Below are 25,160 nucleotides of genomic sequence, written 5' to 3' on the forward strand. Positions count from 1 at the left end.
GTTCAAGAAGGACAGGGAACTGTGCTGGAGAGGGTACAGCAAAGGGCTACCAAGATGATCAGGGGACTGGAACACCTCTCTTATGAAGAAAGCCTGAGGGACTTGGGTCTCTTCAGTCTGGAAAAAAGATGGCTGAGGGGGGATCTTATCAATGCTTATAGATACTTAAAGGGTGGGTGTCAGGAGGATGGGGCCAGGCTCTTTTCAGTGGTGCCCGGCAATAGGAGAAGGGGTAATGGGCACAAACTTGAGCATAGGAAGTTCCATCTAAACACGAGGAGGAACTTCTTTCCTTTGAGGGTGGCAGAGCACTGGAACAGGCTGCCCAGAGAGGTGGTGGAGTCTCCGTCTCTGGAGACGTTCAAAACCTGCCTGGATGCATTCCTGTGCAATCTGCTCTAGGTGACCCTGCTCTGGCAGGGGGGTTGGACTAGATGATCTCCAGAGGTCCCTTGCAACCCTACCATTCTGTGATTCTGTGTGATTCCAAACATAAAGATGTCAGTACAGTACCATCAACAAATCTTGTTCACTTACAGTGTATGCTTTGGGTATTTAAATGTTTTTTTTTTCCGATGAAACACACATTTCCGTGATAAGTCACTTTTAGGAAAAAAAAAAAAAAAAGCTGTTATTTACTCAAGAGAGAGACTATGTAGAGCTGTTGAAAAGATTTCTTCAACATTTGCTCAAGATTTTTCTTATGAAGTTATTTTCTTTAATACAGAGTTATCACAGTTATTAGAATAGGCTACACATAAAAGGCTATATAAGGAAAAGATGAGCGATAAAACACTACAATTAATGTGTTGTATGGTTGAAATGCTGTTACAATGTTTCCATGTTAAGCAATCCAGAATATGTTCATGCATGTACATATAATCCTGAATGCTAAACTGTACAGGAGCTACTTCTGGAGTGAAAGTTTTAAGAAATGATGGAAGGTTGCAGTGTCATATACTGACTGTTGCAGTCATTTCCTTTGCTGGATTTGGTTTCACATAAAATTTTCAACATGTTACTGTTCTTGCAGTACGTGACCATTACTGCAGAGGCACGCAACTAATGAAGAGGCTTTGAAAAAAACCCCAATACTTACTCAGTCGTACCACTGTAATTAGATAGAATAGAGCACAAACCCAACAACAGACCTCTCTGGTTCATCAAGGTCCTTTAGTTGGAACACAGTGCTCCAGCTGTTTGGTTTGAATTTTAGCCTCCCTTTGTAATATATCTTTGTACTGGTTCTAGTGGCTCATTTGGGAAGCCTTAGAATCATAGAATCATCTAGGTTGGAAGGGACCCTTAAGATCATCGAGTCCAACCATTAACCTAACACTGCCAAAACCACCACTAAACCATGTCCCTAAGCACCACGTTTACCCATCTTATAAATACCTCCAGGGATGGGGATTCCACCACTTCCCTGGGCAGCCTAATATTTGATAATCCTTTCTGTGAAGAAATTTTTCCTAATATCCATCTTAAACCTCCCCTGGCACAACTTAAGGCCATTTCTTCTTGTCCTATCACTTGTTACTTGGGAGAAGAGATCGACCCCCACCTCTCTACAACCTCCTTTCAGATAGTTGTGGAGAGCAATAAGGTCTCCCCTCAGCCTCCTTTTCTCTAGGCTAAACAATCCCAGCTCCCTCAGCCACTCCTCATAAGACTTGTTCTCCAGACCCCTCACCAGCTTTGTTGCTCTTCTCTGGACCCTCTCCAGCACCTCAATGTCTTTCTTGTAGTGAGGGGCCCAAAGCTGGACACAGTACTCGAGGTGGGGCCTCACCAGTGCCGAGTACAGGGGGACGATCGCTCCCCTAGTCACATTCACCACGCTATTCCTGATACAGGCCAGGATGCTGTTGGCTGCCTTGGCCACCTGGGCGCACTGCTGGCAGTCGACCAACACCCCCAGGTCCTTTTCTGCCAGGCAGCTTTCCAGCCACTCTTCCTCAAGCCTGTAGCATTGCATGGGGTTGTTGTGACCCAAGTGCAGGACCCAGCACTTGGCCTTGTTGAATTTCATGTAATTGTCCTTGGCCCATCGATCCAGCCTGTCCAGATCCCTCTGCAGAGCCTTCCTACCCTCAAGCAGATCAACACTTCTGCCCAACTTGGTGTCATCTGCAAACTTCCTGAGGGTGCACTCGATCCCCTCGTCCAGATCATTGATAAAGATATTAAACAGAACTGGCCCCAATACTGAGCCTTGGGGAACACCACTCGTGACTGGCTGCCAACTGGATTTAACTCCCTTCACCACCACTCTTTGGGCCTGCCATCCAGCTAGTTTTTTATCCAGCAAAGCGTATGCCTATCCAAGCCATGAGCAGCCATTTTCTCCAGGAGGATGCTGTAGGAAACGGTGTCAAAGGCCTTACTAAAGTCCAGGTAGACAACATCCACAGCCTTTCCCTCATCCACCAAGTGGGTCACTTTGTCATAGAAGGAGATCAGGTTAGTCAAGCAGGACCTGCCTTTCATGAACCCATGCTGACAGGGCCTGATTGCCTGGTTGTTCTTCATGTGCCGTGTAATGGCACTCAGGATGATCTCTTCCATAACCTTCCCAGGCACCAAGGTCAGACTGACAGGCCAGTAGTTCCTCGGATCCACCTTCCGGCCCTTCTTGTGAATGGACGTCACATTTGCTTAGTGAACCATTGCACAATCTCATGGGGTAGGCAGGAAGTGATACATCCATAAGAGCTAGACAAGATCTCGGAAATGCCTAAAAAAATACATTGGGAAATCCATCCACCTGCTTTTTTTTTTGTTTTTCAGTGCACATCGGCCAATTGAATAATAAGGAACTTTTAAAATTTGAAAATGTGCCAGCACAAAATGATCTAAAATCTTGGAAATTCTATATCAAGATATGAGCTTTGCAAGTGAGAGCATCTCTGTAATCTGAATTGATGCCCGAAAATGGGCTCCATCCAAGTGAAAGAGCCACAGAATGATCATTTTTATGCAGCTCTGATCACACGATACATGCACAATCTGTCGTGCCTAGGCCCGTAGTTACAGAGAGCCTTGGGTTTATGCATCTGCTGTTTTGTGGACTCTGGAGAGTTTTGGAGAACCAGATCTCCTGCTCATCACATACACCTCGGTGCATGTTTTCAGAAAAGTTTTCTTTCTAAGTTAGTACAGAAATGAAGATGTTTGTGCTCAGTTTGGCTCCAATTGTCATATTTGTGACCCGTTTTTTAAAAAACACTCAATGTCCAATACAGTGAATTATTCTGAAAATCTGGTAAAGCCTAATGGGAAGCTTGAGGCAGTATGAAAACAGCATGGGCGGGAACTTTGATATTTGTCCAGCCCTAGTGTAGAGATGTGATAACTTGCTTTTCTGGAGAAATAGAAAATTCCTGGGCAAGTTGTGATCTCTGTGTAAAATATGTATTATTTCTATCTGATTTTCTGCACATTTTCAGACAAATATTCAAGGGGAAATCCTGCTTTCTCTGAAAAACGTTCAACTTTTGCAACTTTTCATGTCATCAGGAATTCATCTGCACTTTGCAGGTGTAATAAAATAACTGTGTGGATAAGGTGTAACCTGAATGAGTGCTAGTGTTCCAAAACAGCAGTAATCCTTACTATTTTTTTCAGTTCTTTAAAATAAAATTATTTCAGTTTCACATATCTACTCTCACAATTCATATCATGCTACTGGAACTGTAGCTACTGAAATAGCTATAACATAAATACATTTCTAAACAACACAAATGTGTAATGGTGACACTTTTCTGTTTATTCCTATTTACAGTATCTCCTAAATATCAGTGTCATCTCCTCAATTTTGACAGGAGCTAGATGGTATTTGGATAAGACATGACATTTTGAATGATGTTACAAGCATCTATTTCCAGTGTTTATCAAACTGGGATTTGGAATATATTGCCTTAAAATGCCCTAGCTTGAAAAAATGTTTTGCACATAAAGTTAATGTCTGAGGTATGTTTCTACTATGTAGGTTTTGCATTTTGGGACTCAAACCATACACCATCATTTTCAAACAAGGACAAGCTCCCGCTAACAGAAAACGATGTTAAAGGCACCTTAACACGCTCTCCATATTTGCACTTGCACTCATTTACAGTGTGGGTACTTAATCTCTACTTTCAGTTTAGATATGTAAAAGTCAGGATACAAACATTCCCTCTTTTATGTATGAATTCTTTTATTTACAGATGCAAAATGGCATGTGCCAATATGGCTGTATACTTCTAGCAATCTGATGTTTTCAGCACTAAAGCTTCTGATTTCTATGTCTATCTGTACAATTAAATAATATTTTCTATTTAAAATTCCATGAAATATCAAGTAGACATTCTTCATCTTCTAAATCGAACTCCTGGATGGTGATAATTATACGTATTAAAATACAGAATATTTACCCTGACTTGACTGAATTGTGTAAAAAGTAAAGAATATGTCTGTATTCGTAGCTTGGAAGTGCTTTAAAAACAATATAGAAGAAAAGTGCTAAATATAATGTTTTTCTTCATACTATTTGGCAACTGACTGCAGCTGTTCATATTAATTCTGTCCAACAATCTTGCCTATGACAAACTTGAAAATGTCTATGTTGTTTTTAAGAGTATATATATTATGTGTTGCTGTAAGACTTTTCAAATGCAAACATTTTTTGCCTAAGAACAGAACAATATATTGAAATCCAAATGATTATATTAGTTTGACATAAACTTAGCTACTACAGGTGTTTCAGTGTTCTCAGTATTTTAGAAAAACTGCCAATGATTAAGAGCAATGAAATACTTGAGTGTCATTTTTCTTGGTGGACTGGTATGTGCAAATTGGATTAATAAATACACAGTGTAGAAACAGAAGTCCAAATATATGTAAAATTATTTATAGTGTTTCTTCACTCAGATTTTGGTGCTTTTAAGAAGGTAAGAAACGTGAAAGTGAATCTTTTCAGAACGGGTCATTGAATTTGTCTCTCCCACAACTTTGTGATTATTTAGACACCAAGGTCACAGACAAGTAACGGTTTCACTACCTTTACTGAGCTTCCCAACTTTTTTTTTTTTTAATTTGTGAGACTTGCTTCAATTGAAAGAAGTTGTAGGCTTTAAGAAAACACTTCAGTTGATTACTTCAAATCCAAAATAAGCCCTTTTCATCAGCTTATATAACACTGGGGTGCAGCCAAGAGTCAGGTGTGTCAGCACAGCACTCTGCCCAGATTAATGGGCCTTGCTGAGAACTCTCAGCTTTCATAGAAGTCCAGGATGCTACTTCTTTGTCTTTAACCTGCCTGATGAGAAGTAAATGATTTGTGTTTCTGATTTGTATCACATATATCACGTGTAATTTTTGCCTACAGATTTTCCACATGACGTACGATCTGGCCAGTGCTGTGGTGAGAATCTTTAATCTGATTGGAATGATGCTGCTGCTGTGCCACTGGGATGGTTGTCTGCAGTTTTTAGTACCATTGCTCCAGGATTTCCCACCAGATTGCTGGGTGTCCCTAAACGGTATGGTTGTAAGTATTGTACATTTTTCATTGTGCTTTCTAAACATTATTTTTCTAAACAGTTAGCTTCAGACTTAAGTGTAAAAATACATGCCTAGTAATACACTACCCTGCAATTTATTCAAGGTTACTTTTGGTTTTTGTTGGTTGGCTTGCTAATGAATGAAAGTTTGTTTTGTAGCCTTCGTCACCAATAACATTATATTGGCTCATCGTTAGTAAAAGAGCTAGAAAATATTTGCAGTTTTAAGGTAATTTTAATTTATTAATCCTCCTTCCCTCAAAAAAGCCACCAAAAGAAATTTGGAAACACTCAGTTCACCAGTGCTTTCAATGTAGACTCTAGTTTCAGAATGCTCCTGAAGGTATATTATTTGTGTTTGTTTCGCCTAATGTTGGCCTCAGTTTGTTTTGTAAATAATTCTGGGTCATCTCATGAAGCCCTTTACCAAGTTGTTCCCAACTTAACTGTCAACATGAGTTTTTTCTAAGTAAAATATGGGAAATTCAGATTTACTTCTGTGATATTTTTGTGCGTGTGAACAGACAGCTCAAGGGTGGAATTTGGCTGTGCCTTATTTATAAGGAAGGGCAATGATGTTCTGCTTGCTTAACACGTGCCTGTGTTAAGCCATGGCAATTTTCCCCTTGGGGATGGAGCAATTAATGGCTGTGATCACAGTGGATCATGAAGTAGACTATGAAATGAAATGGAAAGCCTCCTGTGTAAAAGGGAATAAGATCATCATTGGCTAATACTGCACCAACCTACAGCCTAAGTAGTTCAACAAAAATGTTCAGATCACATTGAGATATTAATATTGAATCCAGATTGTATTTGTACTTTCAGATTGGCCGCCTTGGCTACTTCCTAACATTGGTTAGGAAGTAACCTAATGTTTCATGTTGCTATGAAATGAAAGCCAGAACTGGTATCTTCCTTTAATTTTTCTAAATGTGATCCCACTTGCCCACTTTTATATCTTTACTGCCATTTGATTACACTGACTTTATTAATGCTGAGTTACTATTGACAAGCAGGATCTTGTGCTCTTCCAGAATATCAATGCACTTATTCATAATAAGAAAACCAGTAAATACAATACAAAAGTAAGCAGTAGCTGTTTTTTTTCTGCTCACTTTAAGTCATGTTCCAACCAATCCATTACAGACAAAATAACAGTCAATTACTTCTGTGAGGGTATATGGCTCTCTGATGTTGTTCCTAGGTTTTTTTAACACTAGGATTGTGAGTTTCATTCCTGAAAAAGGTCTTTTCTGAAGAAGTTTCACAGACTTTTCTAATGGTACTGCCTAATTTCTCCTTGCCTCAGAAAGCCTATTATCCACAGCTCCTTGTATGATTTATTCTCAGCTACCTGATCTGCATTGCTTCAGACTAGTGTATTTCCATAATGGCATCTTTATCATACCTCAGAGTTTGAGCCAATAGTTCTTTGGAAAATTAGGAGTAAAACTTTCAGCTGAAACCAGGGGAGACACAAGAACAGAAAAACACAGTGATCCTCTCATATAGTCAGTCTGTGCAAACCAAGATTCTGCGTTTTGTTTCAGCTGCAGCGAATTACAAAAACACAGTGTGTAAGTCCCAACTGATGAACAGTTATAGCCAGGTCTTATACGTGACAAAGTTTCTAGGCAAGTAGAGATGAGAGATGACATTTTTGCCACTGATGCCATCTGGTCATCTAAGCATGACTGCCTGCAGTAAAGCATCACTTGCAGTAGATTATTTTTTGTTGTATTCAAAATTTGCTCTTGCTTTTCATATCACCTATGGCAAAGTCTCAAAGGCACGTTAGTCCTTGCAGTAACAGTATCTGAAGAGCCCCAACCTCCGTTTTCCTGTCTATGTATGCAATAATTCATTGGATGGTTAGGAAATGGTCCTTTAATCAAGGTATTTACCTTCACAGAAACATGGTGGGACAACTCAAACAACTGGAGTGCTGCAATGGATGGCTATAAACTCTTCAGAAAAGAACAGGCAGGTGGTGGGGTAGCACTGTATATTAGGGAGTGTTTTGATTGTCTAGAGCTTAATAATGGTGATGACAGGGTTGAGTGTTTATGAGTAAGAAACAGGGGGAGGGCCAACAAGGCAGATATCATGGTGGGAGTCTGTTATAGACCGCCCAACCAGGATGAAGAGGCAGATAAGATATTCTATAAGCAGCTGTGAGAAATCTCACAATCGCTGTAGGAGAAGACCAGGTTCAAGACCAGCTGAGGAGCCTGAATGTGCACAAGTCTATAGGACCTGATGAAATCCATCTGCAGGTCCTGAAGGAACTGGTGGATGAAGTTGCTAAGCCGCTTTCCATTATATTTGAGAAGTCATGTCTGGTCAAGTTCCCACTGACTGGAAAAGGGGAAACATAACCCCCATTTTCAAAAAGGGAAAAAAGGAAGACCTGGGGAACTACAGGCCGGTCAGTCTCACCTCTGTGCCTGGCAAGATCATGGAGCAGATCCTCCTGGAAACTATTCTAAGGTACATGGAAAATAAGAAGGTGATTGGTGACAGACAACATGGCTTCATTAAGGGCAAATGCAAATCATGCCTCACAAATTTGGTGGCCTTCTATGACGGCGTTACAGCGTCGGTGGATAAGGGAAGAGTAACTGAAATCATCTACCTGGACTTGTGCAAGGCATTTGACACTGTCCCACATGACATCCTGGTCTCCAAATTGGAGAGCCATGGATTTGACAGATGGACCACTCGGTGGATAAGGAACTGGCTGGATGGTTGCACTCAAAGAGTTGCAGTCAATGGCTCGATGTCCAAGTGGCGAGCAGTGACGTTTGGTATTCCTCAGGGGTCGGTACTGGGACTGGTACTATTTAACATCTTTGTTGGTGACACGGATGTTGGGATTGAGTGCACCCTCAGCAAGTTTGCCAACAACGCCAATCTGTGTGGGGTGGTTTATACCATGTAGGGAAGGGATGCCATCCAGAGGAACCTGGACAGGCTTGAGAGGTGGGCCCATGTGAACCTCATGAAGTTCAACCAGGTCAAGTGCAAGGTCCTGCACCTGAGTCAGAGCAATCCCAGGCACAAATACAGGCTGGGCAGAGAATGGATTGGGAGCAGCCCTGAGGAGAAGGACTTGGGGGTGTTGGTTGATGAGAAGCTCAACATGAGCCTGCAATGCACGCTTGCAGCCCAGAAAGCCAACTGCATCCTGGGCTGCATCAAAAGAAGCACGGACAGAAAGTCAAGGGAGGTGATTCTGCCCCTCTACTCTGCTCTTGTGAGACCCCATCTGGAGTACTGCATCCAGCTTTCGAGTCCTCAGCACAAGAATGACATGGACCTGTTGGAGCGAGTCCAGAGGAGGGCCACGAGGATGATCAGAGGGCTGGAGCACCTCTCCTATGAAGACAGGCTGAGAGAGTTGGGGTTGTTCAGCCTGGAGAAGAGAAGGCTCCAGGGAGACCTTATAGCAGTCTTCCGGTATCTGAAGGAAGCCTACAAGAAAGCTGTAGGGGGACTTTTTACAAGGGCATGTAGTGATAGGATGAGGGGTAATGGTTTCAAACTGAAAGAGGGTAGATTTAGATTAGATATTAGGAAGAAGTTCTTTACAATGAGGGTGGTGAGATACTGGAACAGGTTGTCCAGAGAAGTTGTGGATGCCCCATCCCTGGAAGTATTCAACACCAGGCTGGATTGGGCTTTAAGCAGCCTAGGCTAGTGGAAGGTTTCCCTGCCCGTGACAGGGGGATTGGTTTAAGGTCTGGGTGGAGAATGGATTGAGAACATACCTGAGGAGAAGGTCTTGGGGGTGTTGGTGGATGAGAAGCTTGCAGCCCAGAAAGCCGGATGCATTAAAAGAAGCATGGCCAGCAATTTGAGGGAGGTGATTCTGCCCCTCTACTCTGCTCTGGTGAGACCCCACCCGTATCCAGCTCTGGGGCCCCCAACATAAGGAGGACATGGACCTGTTGGAGCGAGTCCAGAGGAGGGCCACAAAGATGATCAGAGGGCTGGAACACCTCTCCTATGAAGATAGGCTGAGAGAGTTGGGGTTGTTCAGCCTGGAGAAGAGGATGCTCCGGGGAGACCTTAGAGCAGTCTTTCAATACTTAAAGAGAGCCTACAGAAAAGGTGGAGAGGAACTCTTTATGAGGGAGTGTAGAGATAGGACGAGGGGTAATGGTTTTAAACTGAAAGTGGGTAGATTTAGATTAGATATTAGGAAGAAATTCTTTACTGTGAGGATGGTGACACAGTGCAACAGGTTGCCCAGAGAAGTTGTGGATGCCCCATCCCTGGAGGTATTCAAGGCCAGGCCAGATGGGGCTTTGAGCAACCATGTTTAGTGGAAGGTGTCCCTGCCCATAGCAGGAGGGTTCCAACTAGATGATCTTTAACGTTCCTTCCAATTCTAACCATTCTATGATTTTTTCCAAAATGGAGCTGTGAGAGGCAGACTTGAAAAGCCAGTGCAAGACCTCATGCTGCAAAATCTAAAGCCGTCTTTCTGCCTTAACCCAGTTATTAATTTGTAAACATTTTTTTGGATGCTTAAAAAGAAAATGAAAAATGAGCAAACTATGCTTCAAATCACAATGCTATCTACGTAAAGGCACCCAACGCCAATTAATAATTTGCTTTTAAATAATCTTTATATGCAATTATTGCTTTTTATCTGTAGAAAAGTACTTTTAGATCCTTTCTTCCCTTTGAACTAGACTGATTTAACTGAAAATGTGCTGAAAGACCATAAATTAAGAGATAAGATAAAAGCAGAGTGTAGGGCTAGGACGAGATGTCCTTTGGGACATTTGAAGTCAATGTCAAGCTCAGAATTCTTTCGTATCTTTAATAATGATTTTAGCATATCTTCCAAGGACTAGGACAGCATCCACTATACGGAGATAGTTGTAATTTTTTCCATTTCCTATGATATGCAAATAGTTGAATTAAATATATATTATGCCTTTCTAATACTTGCAACTGGTAAAATTGCTTTGTCTTTTTTTCTATTTTTGAAACCTTGCGCAGTTGAGTTGCTTACCAATAGAGAAAAATCAAAATATACAGAATGAAAATGGATCTAATAGCTGACACTTTATCAAACCCATTTTAAAATCTTTATAAACATGAGACAATCTGTATGCTATCACAAATCTTGCCTCTATTAGCTTGTTGTGACTTTGTTCCTGGATATTTTATGCCCACAACAGACTGTAACACAGGAAACATTAACCAGTCTTAAATCAAGGTTATTCAATGATATCCAGAGCATTAGGTGAACGTCTTCCCATTAAAAACTGCCAACATATAAAGGAAGAAGTATTTTACTAATGATCTTTAGCTCCTTGTCAAATGACTGTTCATTTGGATCTTTCGTTCATAGAATCATAGAATCATTTAGTTTGTTAACAAATTCTGTATGTGCATTTCTGGTTGTTTCAAATAAATGTTGCCTTAGCAAAAGCAAACATCTTTGAGGTATGGTGACTTCCTAGATATTAGAAAATGTCAAAGGAGTTATCACTTAAAATTACTTCTATTTACTGATGCATTCACCTTGGACTTATACCAAAGACTGGGGAGGGAGAGTGCTAAGATGCTATTGAGTCATTGACGACTTCCGTCCTTTTATAAGGTAGAATGGTCTGTCAGACTTCCTTATTGAAAAGGGAATACAGATTGAGTATACCTGGCTTGGACATGTCTTTCTCCTCTGTCAGGCATTGGCCCTTCACTCATTGAAACCAAGTTCTGATGTATGTATTCATTCTGAGAGGTATTTTTTTCTCTGAGAACAGTTCCATTCACTTCAGCAGAAAAATCTCTGAAGTGTTCCTCAAAGTGACCAGAATGTACAAACGCATCCCTTTTTTGTAGCAATTCTTGGTATGTGATTTTATTGTCCGCCTTCTACATTTGGCAGCTAATAATCACTGTTAATTTCCTCTGATAAGTTATGTCTTTGGCCCACAACAGTAAACTTGTGGAACAATATTTTCTTTCTTACCATACTTTGATTTCTTTCAGCATGCAACGCTTGGCAGAGGTCAAGTTCTTAGATGGTGTTTGACATATTTGGCTTAATGAAAACTCTCTCTTGTCTTCCTGTGTTTATTTCTTCCATTTTGAATTATGCCTGTTCTAGTTTTGCATACCCTGAGCTTTGGAAGGATCTAAATGAGGAAGATATGGTGATTTCAGCAAATATGTCACTTCTAGCTGCTTTCAGTGTGAGAAGGACTAGAACTGTCCTTCTGTTAGTTGCATTCCACAGATACATTTATGAAATATCACTTTAGCTACAGCGGGAAAATCAGTTGGAAAATGAGGATAAGGTTTTTGGCATGATGTTACTCAGAGAAGAACCTAAGAACATCTTTCTTCACCTCCACTATCATTCTATGTTGCCTAGCAATTCACGTTAATTCCAGTATTTTCTGTGTCTCTTATAAAGAAAACAATGGAGCCAAGAACTACACAATCCTATATACATAGGACTAAAAAAAAGAAGTTGATCCTGGCATTTAATCCCAAAAAATCTGAAAAAGTCCCCCGATTTTTCCAATTTTTGAATTCCAGGAAGAAAAAAAAAAAGCAATGCACTAGGCAAAAATAGATATTGCAGTGTATACATATTAAAACTCTCAAACCTGTGGCTGAAGATTTGATTTACTTTTTTCTTAAGTCTCAGTTAAGTGAAATATAAGCTATTTTTATCTGTCAATAATTTAGAAAATATGCTGACAAAATGGATAGCACAAATTGGTCTTTGAAATGCCCATTTATCCAGTTCGTAAAGAAAAATATACTATATTCATTAGTAGTATGTAATGGTTTATAATTCTTAGGCTATAAACAAAGATTTATTTCAAAATATATGATTAAACTATGATAAAGTAATGGACAAGAATATACAAATGTGTCAGTATAGTTGTTATAGCCAATACATACAATTTCAGGGTCTCAGAAATCAGTAGAAAAAAATTACTTAATTAAGACATCCTTTAGTTCTAGCCCATAATAACTGGCATACAAATGGCTGCCAGAGAGACAGAGAAGCATGCAATTTCTGGTTCATTTCTTTCATTCCTGATTGTCAATGCCATGTTATGCTTTTGCCTCTGATGTCAGGAAATGAACAAGTAAAAACAAGAAGAATGAAAACGTTCGTAACTGCAGGAAGTGAAAAATGCCAGACACTTCTATACTAATGCGCATAAAAAACAGGGGGGAAAACCCCAAGAAAAGCTTTTTTTGCTGTTATGTGAAAACACGAGAAATGCAATACCATTTGACTGCTGCCAGGTTTTAATTTACACCAAACACACAAATGAAACTGGCTTTACTTAACATAGTTTAAAATATATGAATATTTTTACACATGCGCTGTATTTCTGATGCTCAAAGCACTGTGATATCATGCTGCATCCAGGAAGGTCTGAGGATAATGATTAAGATGAGATTTCAGGTGGATGGTGAACACTTCTGCTGATTTCATACATCTGTTTATGTGTATGTATAGATGTTGACCCTAACCTCTAATGAAACTGCAGTTATACTAGGTTTAGGATTCCCTTCTCTATGCCTTCCTTTATGTCTATGGTTACAATGTTTCTGCTCAACAGCTCCCTACAAGTGTCCCATTTTGATAAAACTACTTCCCTTTCAGCTCGCAGAACAGACCCAACAAGCAAGTCAGTTTGGGTTAAATCACATACCAGGATTAGCCCAGTGACTTTATACTGAGATGGATTAGGTGGTTTCACACGGTCACTGACAGAACTCAAATTTTCAGAGGTTTTAATGCTCATTCATCCTCTCTTTCTAAACCTGTCATCATCACTTATTTTTTAAGATAACATTGTGTGGGCTTTCTTGCTTGCAAACTTCTGTTTTAAACAGATGTGAGATTAATGGGTAATTTTTCTGTTGCTGGATTTATAGCTCATCCCTTACCTCTCCCTGTCTCTCATACATTGACTCCATGGTCTTGTTGCAACTTGAGCTAAACAAAACAATGTAAACTCTCTTTCTCCCACACACTCTTGTCTTCCTCTCTCTTTGCCTGCCTGCAAAGAAAATGCTCCAATCCATCCTAGTCAGATTTTATTTATTTATTTTTTTTTTACTTTTCCCTTTTTCTTACCCAGCAAACTCAGGCAATTCCTTTTCATCTTCAGCACATGCTAGGGTCACCCTCTCCTCTACTTACTCTCTGCCAGGTTTCTCCCCCAGGCTTGTGTTCCATCACACCAGGATTTCTGCCCAATTTACCTTTCTGGACTTTCTTATGGACATATACCAAATACTGTTGCTCAGGCCATGTTTTTTATTTGCTGATTTGAACTCTCTGACTTCACTACCTTGTTCAGCTGACCCCTCTCCTGGCATGGCCTCTCCAATTCTCCATTTACTATAATAACCAATTTTGGCTTCTTTTAAGCACCTCAATAACTCTGCATATCCTTATTGTCCCTTGCTGAGGTTCATTTTGATCCTTTCATCCTTACACCACCATTCCTTGCCTCATCACCTGGTTTCATAGCTTCACCCATACTTACCTCTGTCTCTTATTACACAAGTGACAGTGTTAATGAGTGCATTTTTGTGCTCCTTTCAGAAAGTTCCCACCCTGTATCTATTTATGCCTTTTTAATTCCAACCATACCTACAAGGAATCTAATAAGGAATTGAACAAACTTTTTCTTCCTGCTTCAGAGAGAACTCTCCTCCTCCACTCAATTCTCTCTACATTTCTATGTTTTGGCCACAATTCCTTTTGTCCTTGGAGAGGATCTAACAGGTCATGAAGAACAGTGTAAACAATAACATTATAAAGCAAAGACATCTTCTGAGCACTTCTCTGAGTAGTTCCAAACAAAACTAATTGATTGTGTTTGGTCCTCATTTAAAGGCCATTCTTTTGACATGTTAAAGTTTTTCCTCTAAATTGCAATCCAAAGGAATAACAGGAAATTGTATAAACATACACAAGGTACTGAGCACAAGGCCCTCATTCAGGCTACTGTCGTGGTTTGGGCAGGGTTGGCCAATGACAAGGCAACAGATGCTCTCCCCCACCTCTCACTCCAAGGAGAAGGAGGAGAGATATAGAGAGATTTACAAGTTTAGAAAAAAATAAACTAATGAAATATAAATAATAAAATAAAAAAGGAAATAATGAAATAGATACAATATAAATAAATATATAAAAAAACATATCAAGCTCCCAGGAAGATATCACCAGCAGGCACTGGGGAAGTTCCACACTGGACTCGGTGACAAATGGGAACTGGATTCCAGAACACACTGATGGGGATCATAGAATATGTTGGGTTGGAAGGGACCTTTAAAGGTCATCTAGTCCAACCCCCCCGCACTAAGCAGGGACATCTTCAACTAGATCAGGTTGCTCAGAGCCTCATCAAGCCTGGCCCTGAATGTCTCCAGGGATGGGGCCTCCACCACCTCTCTGGGCAACCTCTTCCAGTGCCTCACCACCCTCATTGTAAAGAACTTCTCCCTAATGGCTAATCTAAACCTGCCCTGCTCTAGTTTAAAACCATTGGCCCTTGTCCTATCACTACATGCCCTTGCAAACAGCCCCTCCCCAGCTTTCCTGTAGGCCCCCTTCAGGTACTGGAAGGATGCTATAAGGTCTCCCTGGAGCCTTCTCTTCTCCAGGCTGAACAACCCCAACTCTCTCTGCCTGTCCTCATAGGAGAGGCATTCCATCCCTCTGATCACCTTTGTGGCCCTCCTCTGGACCTGCTCCAACAGGTCCATGTCCTTCTTGTGCTGAGGGCTCCAGAGCTTGACACAATGCCAGCTGGGACATCTGGGAGAATCACCTCTCTGGATCTGCTGGCCACAGTTCTTTTGATGCAGCCCAGGATGCAATTGGCCTTCTGGGCTGCAAGTGCACATTGTTGGCTCATGTCTAGCTTTTCATACACAAGTACCCCCAAGTCCTTTTCTGCAGGGCTGCTCTCTATCACATCATCCCCCAGCCTGTATTGATAACGAGGATTGCACTTGGCCTTGTTGAACTTCATGAGGTTTGCACAGGTCTACCTCTCTAGCTTGTCCAGGTCCCTCTGGATGACATCCTGTCCCTCTGGCACATCGACCGCACCACTCAGCTTGGTGTCATCAGCAAACTTGCTGAGGGTGCACTTGATCCCACTGTCTAAATCATTGATGAAGATGTTGAACAGCACCGGTCCCAGTACGGATCCCTGAGGGACACCACTTGTCACCGATCTCCATCTGGACATCGAGCCATTGACCACCACCCTCTGGATGTGACCATCCAGCCAGTTCCCTAACCACTGAACAGTCCACCCATCCAATCCATATCTCTCCAACTTAGAAAGAAGGATGTTGTGGGGGACTGTGTCAAAGGCCTTGCAGAAGTCCAGGTAGATGATATCCATAGCTCTCCCCTTGTCCACTGATGCAGTCACTCCATTGTAGAAAGCCATTGGGTTGGTCAGGCACGACTTGCCCCTGGTGAAGCCATGCTGGCTGTCTCAAATCACCTCCCTGTCCTCCATGTGCCTTAGCATAGCTTCTAGGAGGATCTGTTCCATGATCTTCCCAGGCACAGAGGTGAGGCTGACAGGTCAATAGTTCCTGGGGTCCTCCTTTCTCCCCTTTTTAAAAATGGGTGCAATGTTTCCCCTTTTCCAGTCACCAGGGACTTCACCTGACTGCCATGACTTTTCAAATATCATGGAGAGTGGCTTAGCAACTCCATCAGCCAATTCCCTCAGGACTCTGGGATGCATCTCATCAGGTCCCACAGACTTGTGACCTAGATAAAAATCAGATGAACTGACAGAGTCCTCCTCAGACATCAGTCATTGAAGAAAAATCCACCTAAGCCTTTACATCCCTCAGCTTTTATACTGAGCAGGCAGATGGGATGGAATATCCAATTGGTCAGTTTTGGGTCACCTGAACTGTCCGCTCCTCCCCACAGGTGTGATCTCTCCACAGGGTAAAGTCAGCTGACCCTGGTTGCCACAGCAACAAGTAAGAGCAAGAGTCTCTGTTACTGAACAGAAAAGTTGGCTCTGCTCCACCCCAAACCAGGACAGCTACTTAGATCAAGTACCTACAGAGTACATAGCACAGGTGTATAAAGCATAGCTTGAACCAGGGGATGGAGTTTTCACAGAAGATTTTACAGAGTTTAAAGCAAGTTTCACATCCAAGATTTAATTCAATGCATGTGGCGCACAGAACCATGTGTACCATAAGGAATATGGGTTCATACAGGAATATATTTAGCCCATAGCATGTTCTGAATTCAATGAAATTTGCTGCGGGATTCAGATGCTATTAGATTATTTCATGTAAACTTGTAAGACGTTTTCTACATTTGAAACATTTAATTAATCTGTTTCAAAACTTAAGAAGTTAAATTAAAATGAGTTACCTTCTCTTGATATTGTCGCTGTGAGGAATCCAGAGACTGAATGAGGGCAGTGGCATGACCAACAAACATGGCATAACAAGTAGCCCCCACAATCATACTCAACATGGTTATCCAGAGGTCAGACATGCTGACAGGGGCACGGGCTCCATAACCAATGCAGAGCATATGGCTCATGGCTTTGAAGAGTGCATATGAGTACTGCTTTCCCCAGGAATCATTCTGCAAGAAAAGAGACAAGTGACTGAGCCAGCAAGCAGCTGAAGGAAAAAATACGTTTATATCTGTATAGTGGGATCATAAATTACTGTTTATTCTGCAATTATAGCAAACCCATGTTCATAGCCACGATCTGTGAAACACAGCTCAGAATAAAAGGTGAATACCTGGGTCCTGCATTTCTGATATGTAGCTACCCCTTCCCATTCTCTCTGGGAGATTAGAAAGACCCAACAACTCACAAGCTTTTAAAATTGCAAAGGTGTTGTCAGTATCCTCCCTTTAGCTTTACATAGAGTGAGTGAAAGGGGTCGTTCCCAGAGAAAAGCAGACGCTTTAACACGGGAGCCCTGGGAGTCCTTGTCAGATTTTTCTATTTTCCTTGTCAAAGGAATGTAACAGTGCCCAGGAAAACAAATTGTGCTTGGAGGCACGCAGCGTACATGAGAAAACATAGTATTTACCACAAGGAACTGAGAATAATTTCAGAAATGAAAAAGTGAAGAAGGAAGAACTGGGATGACGTTAGTAAGATTAAGCAGTTATCCAGTATAGACTCTAATATACAGGACCAAAAATAGTAATCCTGTTAACATAAACAAATCTCTAAATAAGCAATAGCATTTATATATAAAATTTACATATGAAATATCAATATTTGTGTCTCTCTAACACCCATATAAGCTTTGCTCAAATGCTCTTTTTTCTCAAAGAGCTTCAGGCTTGCTCTCTTGCCATTTAAATGCCAAGGTTAAAAACTACTCTTGCACTTTTCATCCATTCAAGCACTTTTTCTAGACCCTATCAGCTAAAATAACTGGTAACAGAAAATAAGCTAACAATTCTTGGATTGCAGATGACAAAATTACTATTTATTCACTAATATTATAATTTACAAATTAATGGTCCTCTGTATTTACACTTGTTTCACTTTTTAAGTTAAAGCTTTTCAGATTTGTGAGCTGTTTCTGTGTTTACAAATGAAACTTTTGTGTTATAGATACTGCTAAGATTAGGTTTTCACTGTTTGTACTAAAAAAAAAGAAAGACTTATCTTAGATTAAAATTACACTGCTGGTAATCAGGTGTTCCTCACTGAGTAACAAGGAAATAAGATTCCTTTTGTTTTGGGGCTTTAAAAAAATACTCAGGAAATTAAACAAATGAAGAAGCTTCCCTCAAAAATCTCCAGTTCAGGATTCAAATACCCACCTGGAGCACAGAAACTCCTTGCCATCTGAGTCAGTGCAGATATTTTAATCAAAGTTCCCTATCTCTCAGGAAAGCAACTTACATGAATCGAGGTTCAGTGTATTTTGAAGGATTTTCCTTCCAGCTGGTATCAATCTCCTTTGAGTGGAAATAATTAATAAGGGAATTGTTAGAGAACCATACCAAATTATTTGGCAGTTTCAGCTTTGTATAGACTACATTGGGGAAAACAATAAACTACTTGCTGGAAAAAAAATAAATCTGAACTTTAAGGCTACAAGTAGCATTATTAAAGTCATGGTATTCAAGAGGTTGTAAGATCAAAACTTCGGTTCTTGCGGAACTCTATATAGTGGATCTCACTCCTAAACTGTACTTTTTGGCATAACTATTATAAATATAAAATAAAAGCTGATTTTAATCTTGTCTATGAACCTTTTATATCATATCCTAGGTGTGATAAATCTCAATTAAAATTATTTCAAAAAAATGATATTTTTACATCAAAGTCTTTGAGTTAATCCAAAAGCTGGTTGATTTTATTTTTCAACTGAGATCCTTTCCAAGTCTGTGAATTGCAATTTTAAGTAAAATACCATTGTCTTTCTAAGAAAGAATAAGAAAATGGAAGTGAGGAGAAGCAAGAAGAAACAAAATCCAAGAAGGGCTTTCTACTAAATATGTAACAGGTGAATGAAAACTAAATTAAATACTACTTGAGAAGTAGTACCACGAGGGAACAAGTGAGCTGAAATGACAGGAGAGAAATAACTAAAAATGTATAAAATAAAAAATATATATTTAACCATATCTACCTATATATATGCCAAAGTAGGATCCAATACCTCAGTCACGATTACATCTGAATCCAGACTGGAGGTCAAGGCCATCTCAAATGGCCATTTTGTGTCCATATAAGTGGCATTAGAGATTACTATTTAGCTTGTAATAGACCTTGTTATAGGCTAGGCACATTTCAGGCATTTGTGAATGGATGGTCCTGAGGAGCTTGTCCTCAGATGGGTAGAAAGGGTTTAGCAGGAAGAAAAAGACCTGGTGAAAAGGCCTGACATAACATTTAAATTCAACTTGGATTTGTCTGAGGATTTTGTTGCTGAAAATACTTGCCAATGCTTTTTTACTGTTTTTTTTTTTCCTTATTAATCAATCAGTTCTTGTAGAATCAGTTGGAAATGTTGATCTTTTTAGTTTCTATGGGGATTTTTTTTTAAGATGATGCTGAACAAATATCATTGTGGAGGGTACAAATTTCAGTACAGTTACTTGTGTTGTTCACTGATTTATCCCAAATATAGAAACCACTTAAAAAGAACATTGGTTCTAATGTCAAATTCTATAAATCATGTATGCTACTACCAACTTTAGTATATGAAATAATTATTATTATTTAATTATTTTTCTACTTGCATTGTATAATCTAAGGGTTTGGCAGAAGCAACTGTAACTTTGTTTCAACATGAGAGGTTGGAATTTTCCACAACCCAATTCTGATGTGCTGCTCTTTGCTGTACAAAAGTGAGGAGTGGCCTTTCCTCTGCTACTAGCCTACAGATAATTTTTTTTTATTAAGAAGCATTTTTGCACTTTCATCATAAGGCAATTTTTACATAACACATTCACAGATAATATTCCTGAGTTAATAAAAGCCCATCCTATGAAATAGTCCTGTGTTTACATAGTCAGCTTTTCTTTAATATAATTGTAAAATATTTATATTTCTATAAATACATGTTAAATGTTTCCCTAAATGGTCATATTCTGTTTTTAAAGTATAGATTTAAAAAAACTCCAAACCTATATGAGCTAAAAAAAATATCCTACCAATCAGTAAAAAAGGGCATTTAATTTCTTAGTTGACAATGGCTTGATCACTGTTTCCAGATTAGCAGTAATAGGTTTAAAATGTTTTAAATGAAATGACATTAATTTGGAAAAACTATTGAAGACTGTAATTGTGAGAAATAAAAAAGCTGTTTATCCACGGACTGATTACATAATCTAGCTTGATGACATTAGGAAATCCTCACATTTGTGAAAGCAATGATCACTGATCACGTGCAATTAGTTTTGTAAGTATATACATTAACTTAGCAGTTATCCTAAAGAATACATTTATCACAAGGCACTTCTGATTTTTAAAGATCTGTTTCCAAGCCTCTTCCTTCACTGCAGGATGCTATCCTTTGTCTCATAATTTCACACAAAACTGCTACAAATATCTTTTTGTGATATTAACTTTTCAGTTCATAAGAAATAAATCACTGGAATCTATGTAGGTTTTCACCAGATTTTGTTGTCATCAGACAAATCAATTCCACTCCCATATTGTAGTCATTCCCTCAGGTACAGCTTATCTTCCCTCAGCCATACCATTGCACTGAAATATAAATTGATTTAGAAATCTAGTAACAAGCATACTATTACACAGACAGTAGTGTTTTCCAAATTTTTGACTCAGTCCCTTTTTCCTTTCACATCACAGTTGCTGCATGTGTCACAGAAACAGTCCTCTCAGTTTGCAAGGGCATGCTTTACAATCATGGAGCAAAGATTGACTTAATTCTTAAGTGAAATGGTTTCTGCAAGGATCTTGAACTCACACTCCTGATTCTCCCTTTCAAAACTGCAGTAGGAGTGGGGAAGTAGCCTGCTCCTACCTTGAAGAGCTTGCCTTGTAATCAGTCACACACATCCATTCATGCCCTCCATAGACTTTGGATTCTCCTGCAAGGAAGTGATATCTGAAGGAGGGAAGATGGATATGAATCTTGACATGATATAGATGGTCTGTGTCTATACTAGAAAATTAAAACGTATTGGAAAGCACTTCCAAGCTCTGGAACTTGGTTCACATGGCTATACTGTTAGAAACGCCCCTGGTATGGCACTGGCCACGTAGCACTCTCCCAGCAATACCAGTTCTACTTGGGACCTGGTGTGGGTGAGGAACCATTCCTTCTAGGCTGCCGGCATGAGCCTGTCCTGTGCTGAAACCCAAACAAGATTAATACTATGGACACACTAGGTAGTACATATTCCAGTTCTTCCCCAGTGTCCATTAAAAGTGGGCACTTTTAATTTATGAGCACGGAGGCAGCTAGACGGTCCATAAGCCCTCTGGTTTTAGCATTGCTACAGAAAGTTATTGCGCAAACCAAATGTAAAGTGCAGGGTGGGGGTTCACAGGTGGAAGAAAGCACAAAGCATCCTTGCTAGCTTGGTAGCACATAGTGTAATGCAGTGGTGGCCTCAAGGAAACATCCACCTAAAATCTGGAGGACTGTTGTGGTTTGGGCCAGACTGGCCACTGAGACGAACGACAGATGCTCCCCCCACCTCTCTCTCCAAGGAGAGAAGGGAGAGAGAGAGAGAGAGACTTACGAGTTTAGAAGGAACTAAACTACTTTAATGAAAATATTAATAAAATAATAAAAAGAAAATAAGGAAATATATACAAAACTGTATCAAGCTCCCAGGAATGGCAATCACATCACCAGCAGGCACTGGGAAAGTCCAAAAGTCCCAGACTGGACTCAGTGATGGATGAGAACTGGATTCCAGATCTGGATTCAGGAATGCATGGATCGGGATCAAAGGCAGACAAACTGACAGAGTCCTCCTTGGACGCCGGCCATTGAAGAGGGCTTACCCTTTGATCCCTCAGCTTTTATAATGAGCGCGATGCAGATAGGATGGAATACCCTGTTGGTCAGTGTCATGTTTTAGCCTTAGACGGCAACAAAGAACCACACGGTTGCTCTCTCAACTCCCCCCACAGTCGTGGGGGAGGATCAGAAGAAAAAGGCAAAAAGGCAAAACTCCTGGGTTGAGACAAAGGCAGTTTAACAGAACAGGAAACCAACAACAGTAATGCTGATAGAGGAATATACAAACACGATTACTGTACCACCACTCACTGACCGGACTGGGATGCCCCGCTCCCAAGCAGTGACTTCCTGCCCCCTCCCCTGGCCAGCTTCTGGCTACAGACTGGGCATGGCTCACATGGTATGGAATACCTGTGTCCCCTGCCAGAGCCTGGGGAAAATTAACCCTATCCCCGACAGAAACAGAACAGGCAGTTTTGGGTCACCTGTCTTGTCCACTCCTCCCCACAGGTGCAACGCCTCTATGCCTTTCCACTTCTGACCTTCCAACGGGGCAAATAACAAAGCGAGCTGACCTTGGTTGTGATAGCAATAAGTATAAGCAAGAGCCTCTCTGCATACCATTCCTTGGCATAAATTATAAATAATCAGGTCTTATTTCCCTGGGAGCGAACAGTGTCTGCACAACATACTGTTAATTTCAGAGAGCTCAGTTAGTTAGAAGAGGCTTAGCTGCAAAGTAAAATTACTGATCAGAACGCTGGTTCTGTTTTATCTCAAACCAGAACAAGGACATGAGCCACTGCTGGTCGAAGTTACTGTAAAAATTACAGTCTTTTCCAAGGGGAATTTGATTAAACTATATTTGTGTCTTATATAGCCATAATATGAGTTATTTGTATATATTTATCTGCAAGCCATATTTAAAATATAATTTAACTAATCAAAAAGGCATGCTAATAAAAGACTATATTGCATGTTTATGACACTTCTAATAGACACATCAAACAGAACTGGAAAAAACCCCACGTTTCTTACCAAATCTTGTATCATCTAAGTTCAATAACCAAATCTTCCCAACTCTTACATTTTAATTTCCATAAAAGTTTTATTGACATCAGAAGTTTCTCATGCTCTGGATTGGCATCTACACATCTTCAAATTCTGGCTCTTCTTTCATATTTCAGAATACAAGTTATATCTATTAGCAGTAATTTCCCTGTGTCAACTAAGTTATATGAATATAACACTGACATCAGACTAGTATTGGGCCCCTATAAGAAATCTATCATTTCAACAGTAATCCATATATACATTTTGATATGGATATACAGCTTACATACTTGTCCATCAGTTAGTTTACTGCCTCTGGCTTCATACAGTTTCTTAGAATGACACATTACTTAAAATCTCAGACAGCAAATTACAGCAAAACACTATCTCAGTGCTTATACTTTCAAAAATGCTTGAATACCACAGTGAATAAGCAAGTTGGCCAATGGGAAAGTTGTGCAATGTTTATTGTTTCAAAACTCATGCAATGGTGAATGCAATATCATGCAAAACCTCTACATCTTATCACAGCAATTATTACTAAGAATCTCTTGTTTTCTAAAACTAGTAAACAAACGCAACACAAGATCAGACTTAGAAGACTAAAAATTCTGCTGTTATTCAAAAAATCTTAAGAAGCGTAAGGAAAATGAGTATATTTTAGGAAGTGTGAAAATACATATAATTTAAGGAAAAAAAACCTGAATCAGTATCCTGGTTTGGAGTAAAACAGATCCAACTTTTCTGTTCAGTGAGAGAGGCTCTTGCTCTTACTTGTTGCTGTGGCAACCAGGGTCAGCTGACTTGGTTGTTTACCCTGTGGAGGGATCACACCTGTGGGGAGGAGTGGACAGTTCAGGTGACCCAAAACTGACCAATCGGGTATTCCATCCCATCTGCCATGCTCAGTATAAAAGCTGAGGGATCAAAGGGGGTTTGGTTGGCTCTTCTCTATGGTTTCTTTTTTCAGTGGCTCTCTTCTGTCAATGACTGATGTCTGAGGAGGGCCCTGTCAGTTTGTCTACCTTTGTTCCCCATCAGTGTGTTCTGGAATCTAGTTCCCGTTCATCACGGAGTCCAGTCTGGGACTTCCCCAGTGCCTGCTGGTGAAATCTCCCTGGGAGCTTGATAGGGGTTTTTATGTGTTTGTATATTTTTTGTCTATTTCCTTTTTTTTGGTTATTTTATTATTAATATTTCATTAAAGTAGTTTAGTTTTTTCTAAACTCATAAATCTCTGTCTCTCTCCTTCTTCTCCTTGGAGTGAGAGGTGGGTGAGAGCATCTGTTGTCTTGTTATTGGCTAACCCAGCCCAAACCATGACAGTTGGTAAGCTCAGTAGAATAAGCAGATATCTTCAGAATCTTCTCAACATTTCTCTTTGCTGATGTGTGCACAGATGGTGCAAAAGATTCAGCATATACTTTTGAGACCAATATGGGCACAAAAATTTTAGAAAGTGTTTGGCATTTCATTTCATAGGAAAAGAGATTTGACTGGAGAAGCAATGACTAAATATTATTATTTTGTTCAGAGTTGTCCAGTGATGTTGCTGTCATTACAGTTTATTTATGTTTTGGTGCTATGTCTTTGGCACTAGCCATCAAACAAAAACACAGTAGTGTGACAGATCTTTCTTTTGATTATTTTTCCTGATGCAGATGAAATTGGATATTCCCCTATTAAAAACAAGCAGCAAGAATATCTCCCTGTGATCACCTTTTTGTGGTAAGGATGAATAATTTTATTTGTGGAATCAGTGTGGCAATTCATATTTTCAACAGAAGTGCAAATATTTGGCTTATGCACGCAGCCTGGTCTTTCACATATATCTGAACTGTTATGTTCACATGAATAGGCCCATTGCATTCAAAAGGGTGGTTCACATAAGAAGATATGCTCAGCATCTCATAGGAGAGGCTTCCCTGTACGCTGTTCAGTACTGCTCTTTGTTCTGTGTATCTGTACCTAATCAGAGATGCAATCATAAATTCCTACAGTTGCATATAGAAAGTCACAAAATAATAAATTAAAGCTTATGGGAAAAATACTTTTTCTCTTCTTTTGCATATGAAT

The 25,160-nt window shown here is 40.0% G+C and overlaps 1 protein-coding gene across 1 annotated transcript in view; it reads right to left on the reverse strand.

Moving 5' to 3' along the window:
* LOC141735550 (potassium/sodium hyperpolarization-activated cyclic nucleotide-gated channel 1-like) overlaps positions 1-25,160 on the reverse strand; it is a 318,988-nt gene that overhangs the window by 88,910 nt on the left and 204,918 nt on the right. Inside the window, exon 4 of the mRNA XM_074568526.1 lies at positions 16,975-17,193. Within this exon, the coding sequence (XP_074424627.1) occupies positions 16,975-17,193 (219 nt within the window). The remainder of the gene's footprint in view (positions 1-16,974; positions 17,194-25,160) is intronic.

Source organism: Larus michahellis, chromosome W (assembly GCF_964199755.1).
Source record: "Larus michahellis chromosome W, bLarMic1.1, whole genome shotgun sequence".
NCBI lineage: Eukaryota > Metazoa > Chordata > Aves > Charadriiformes > Laridae > Larus > Larus michahellis.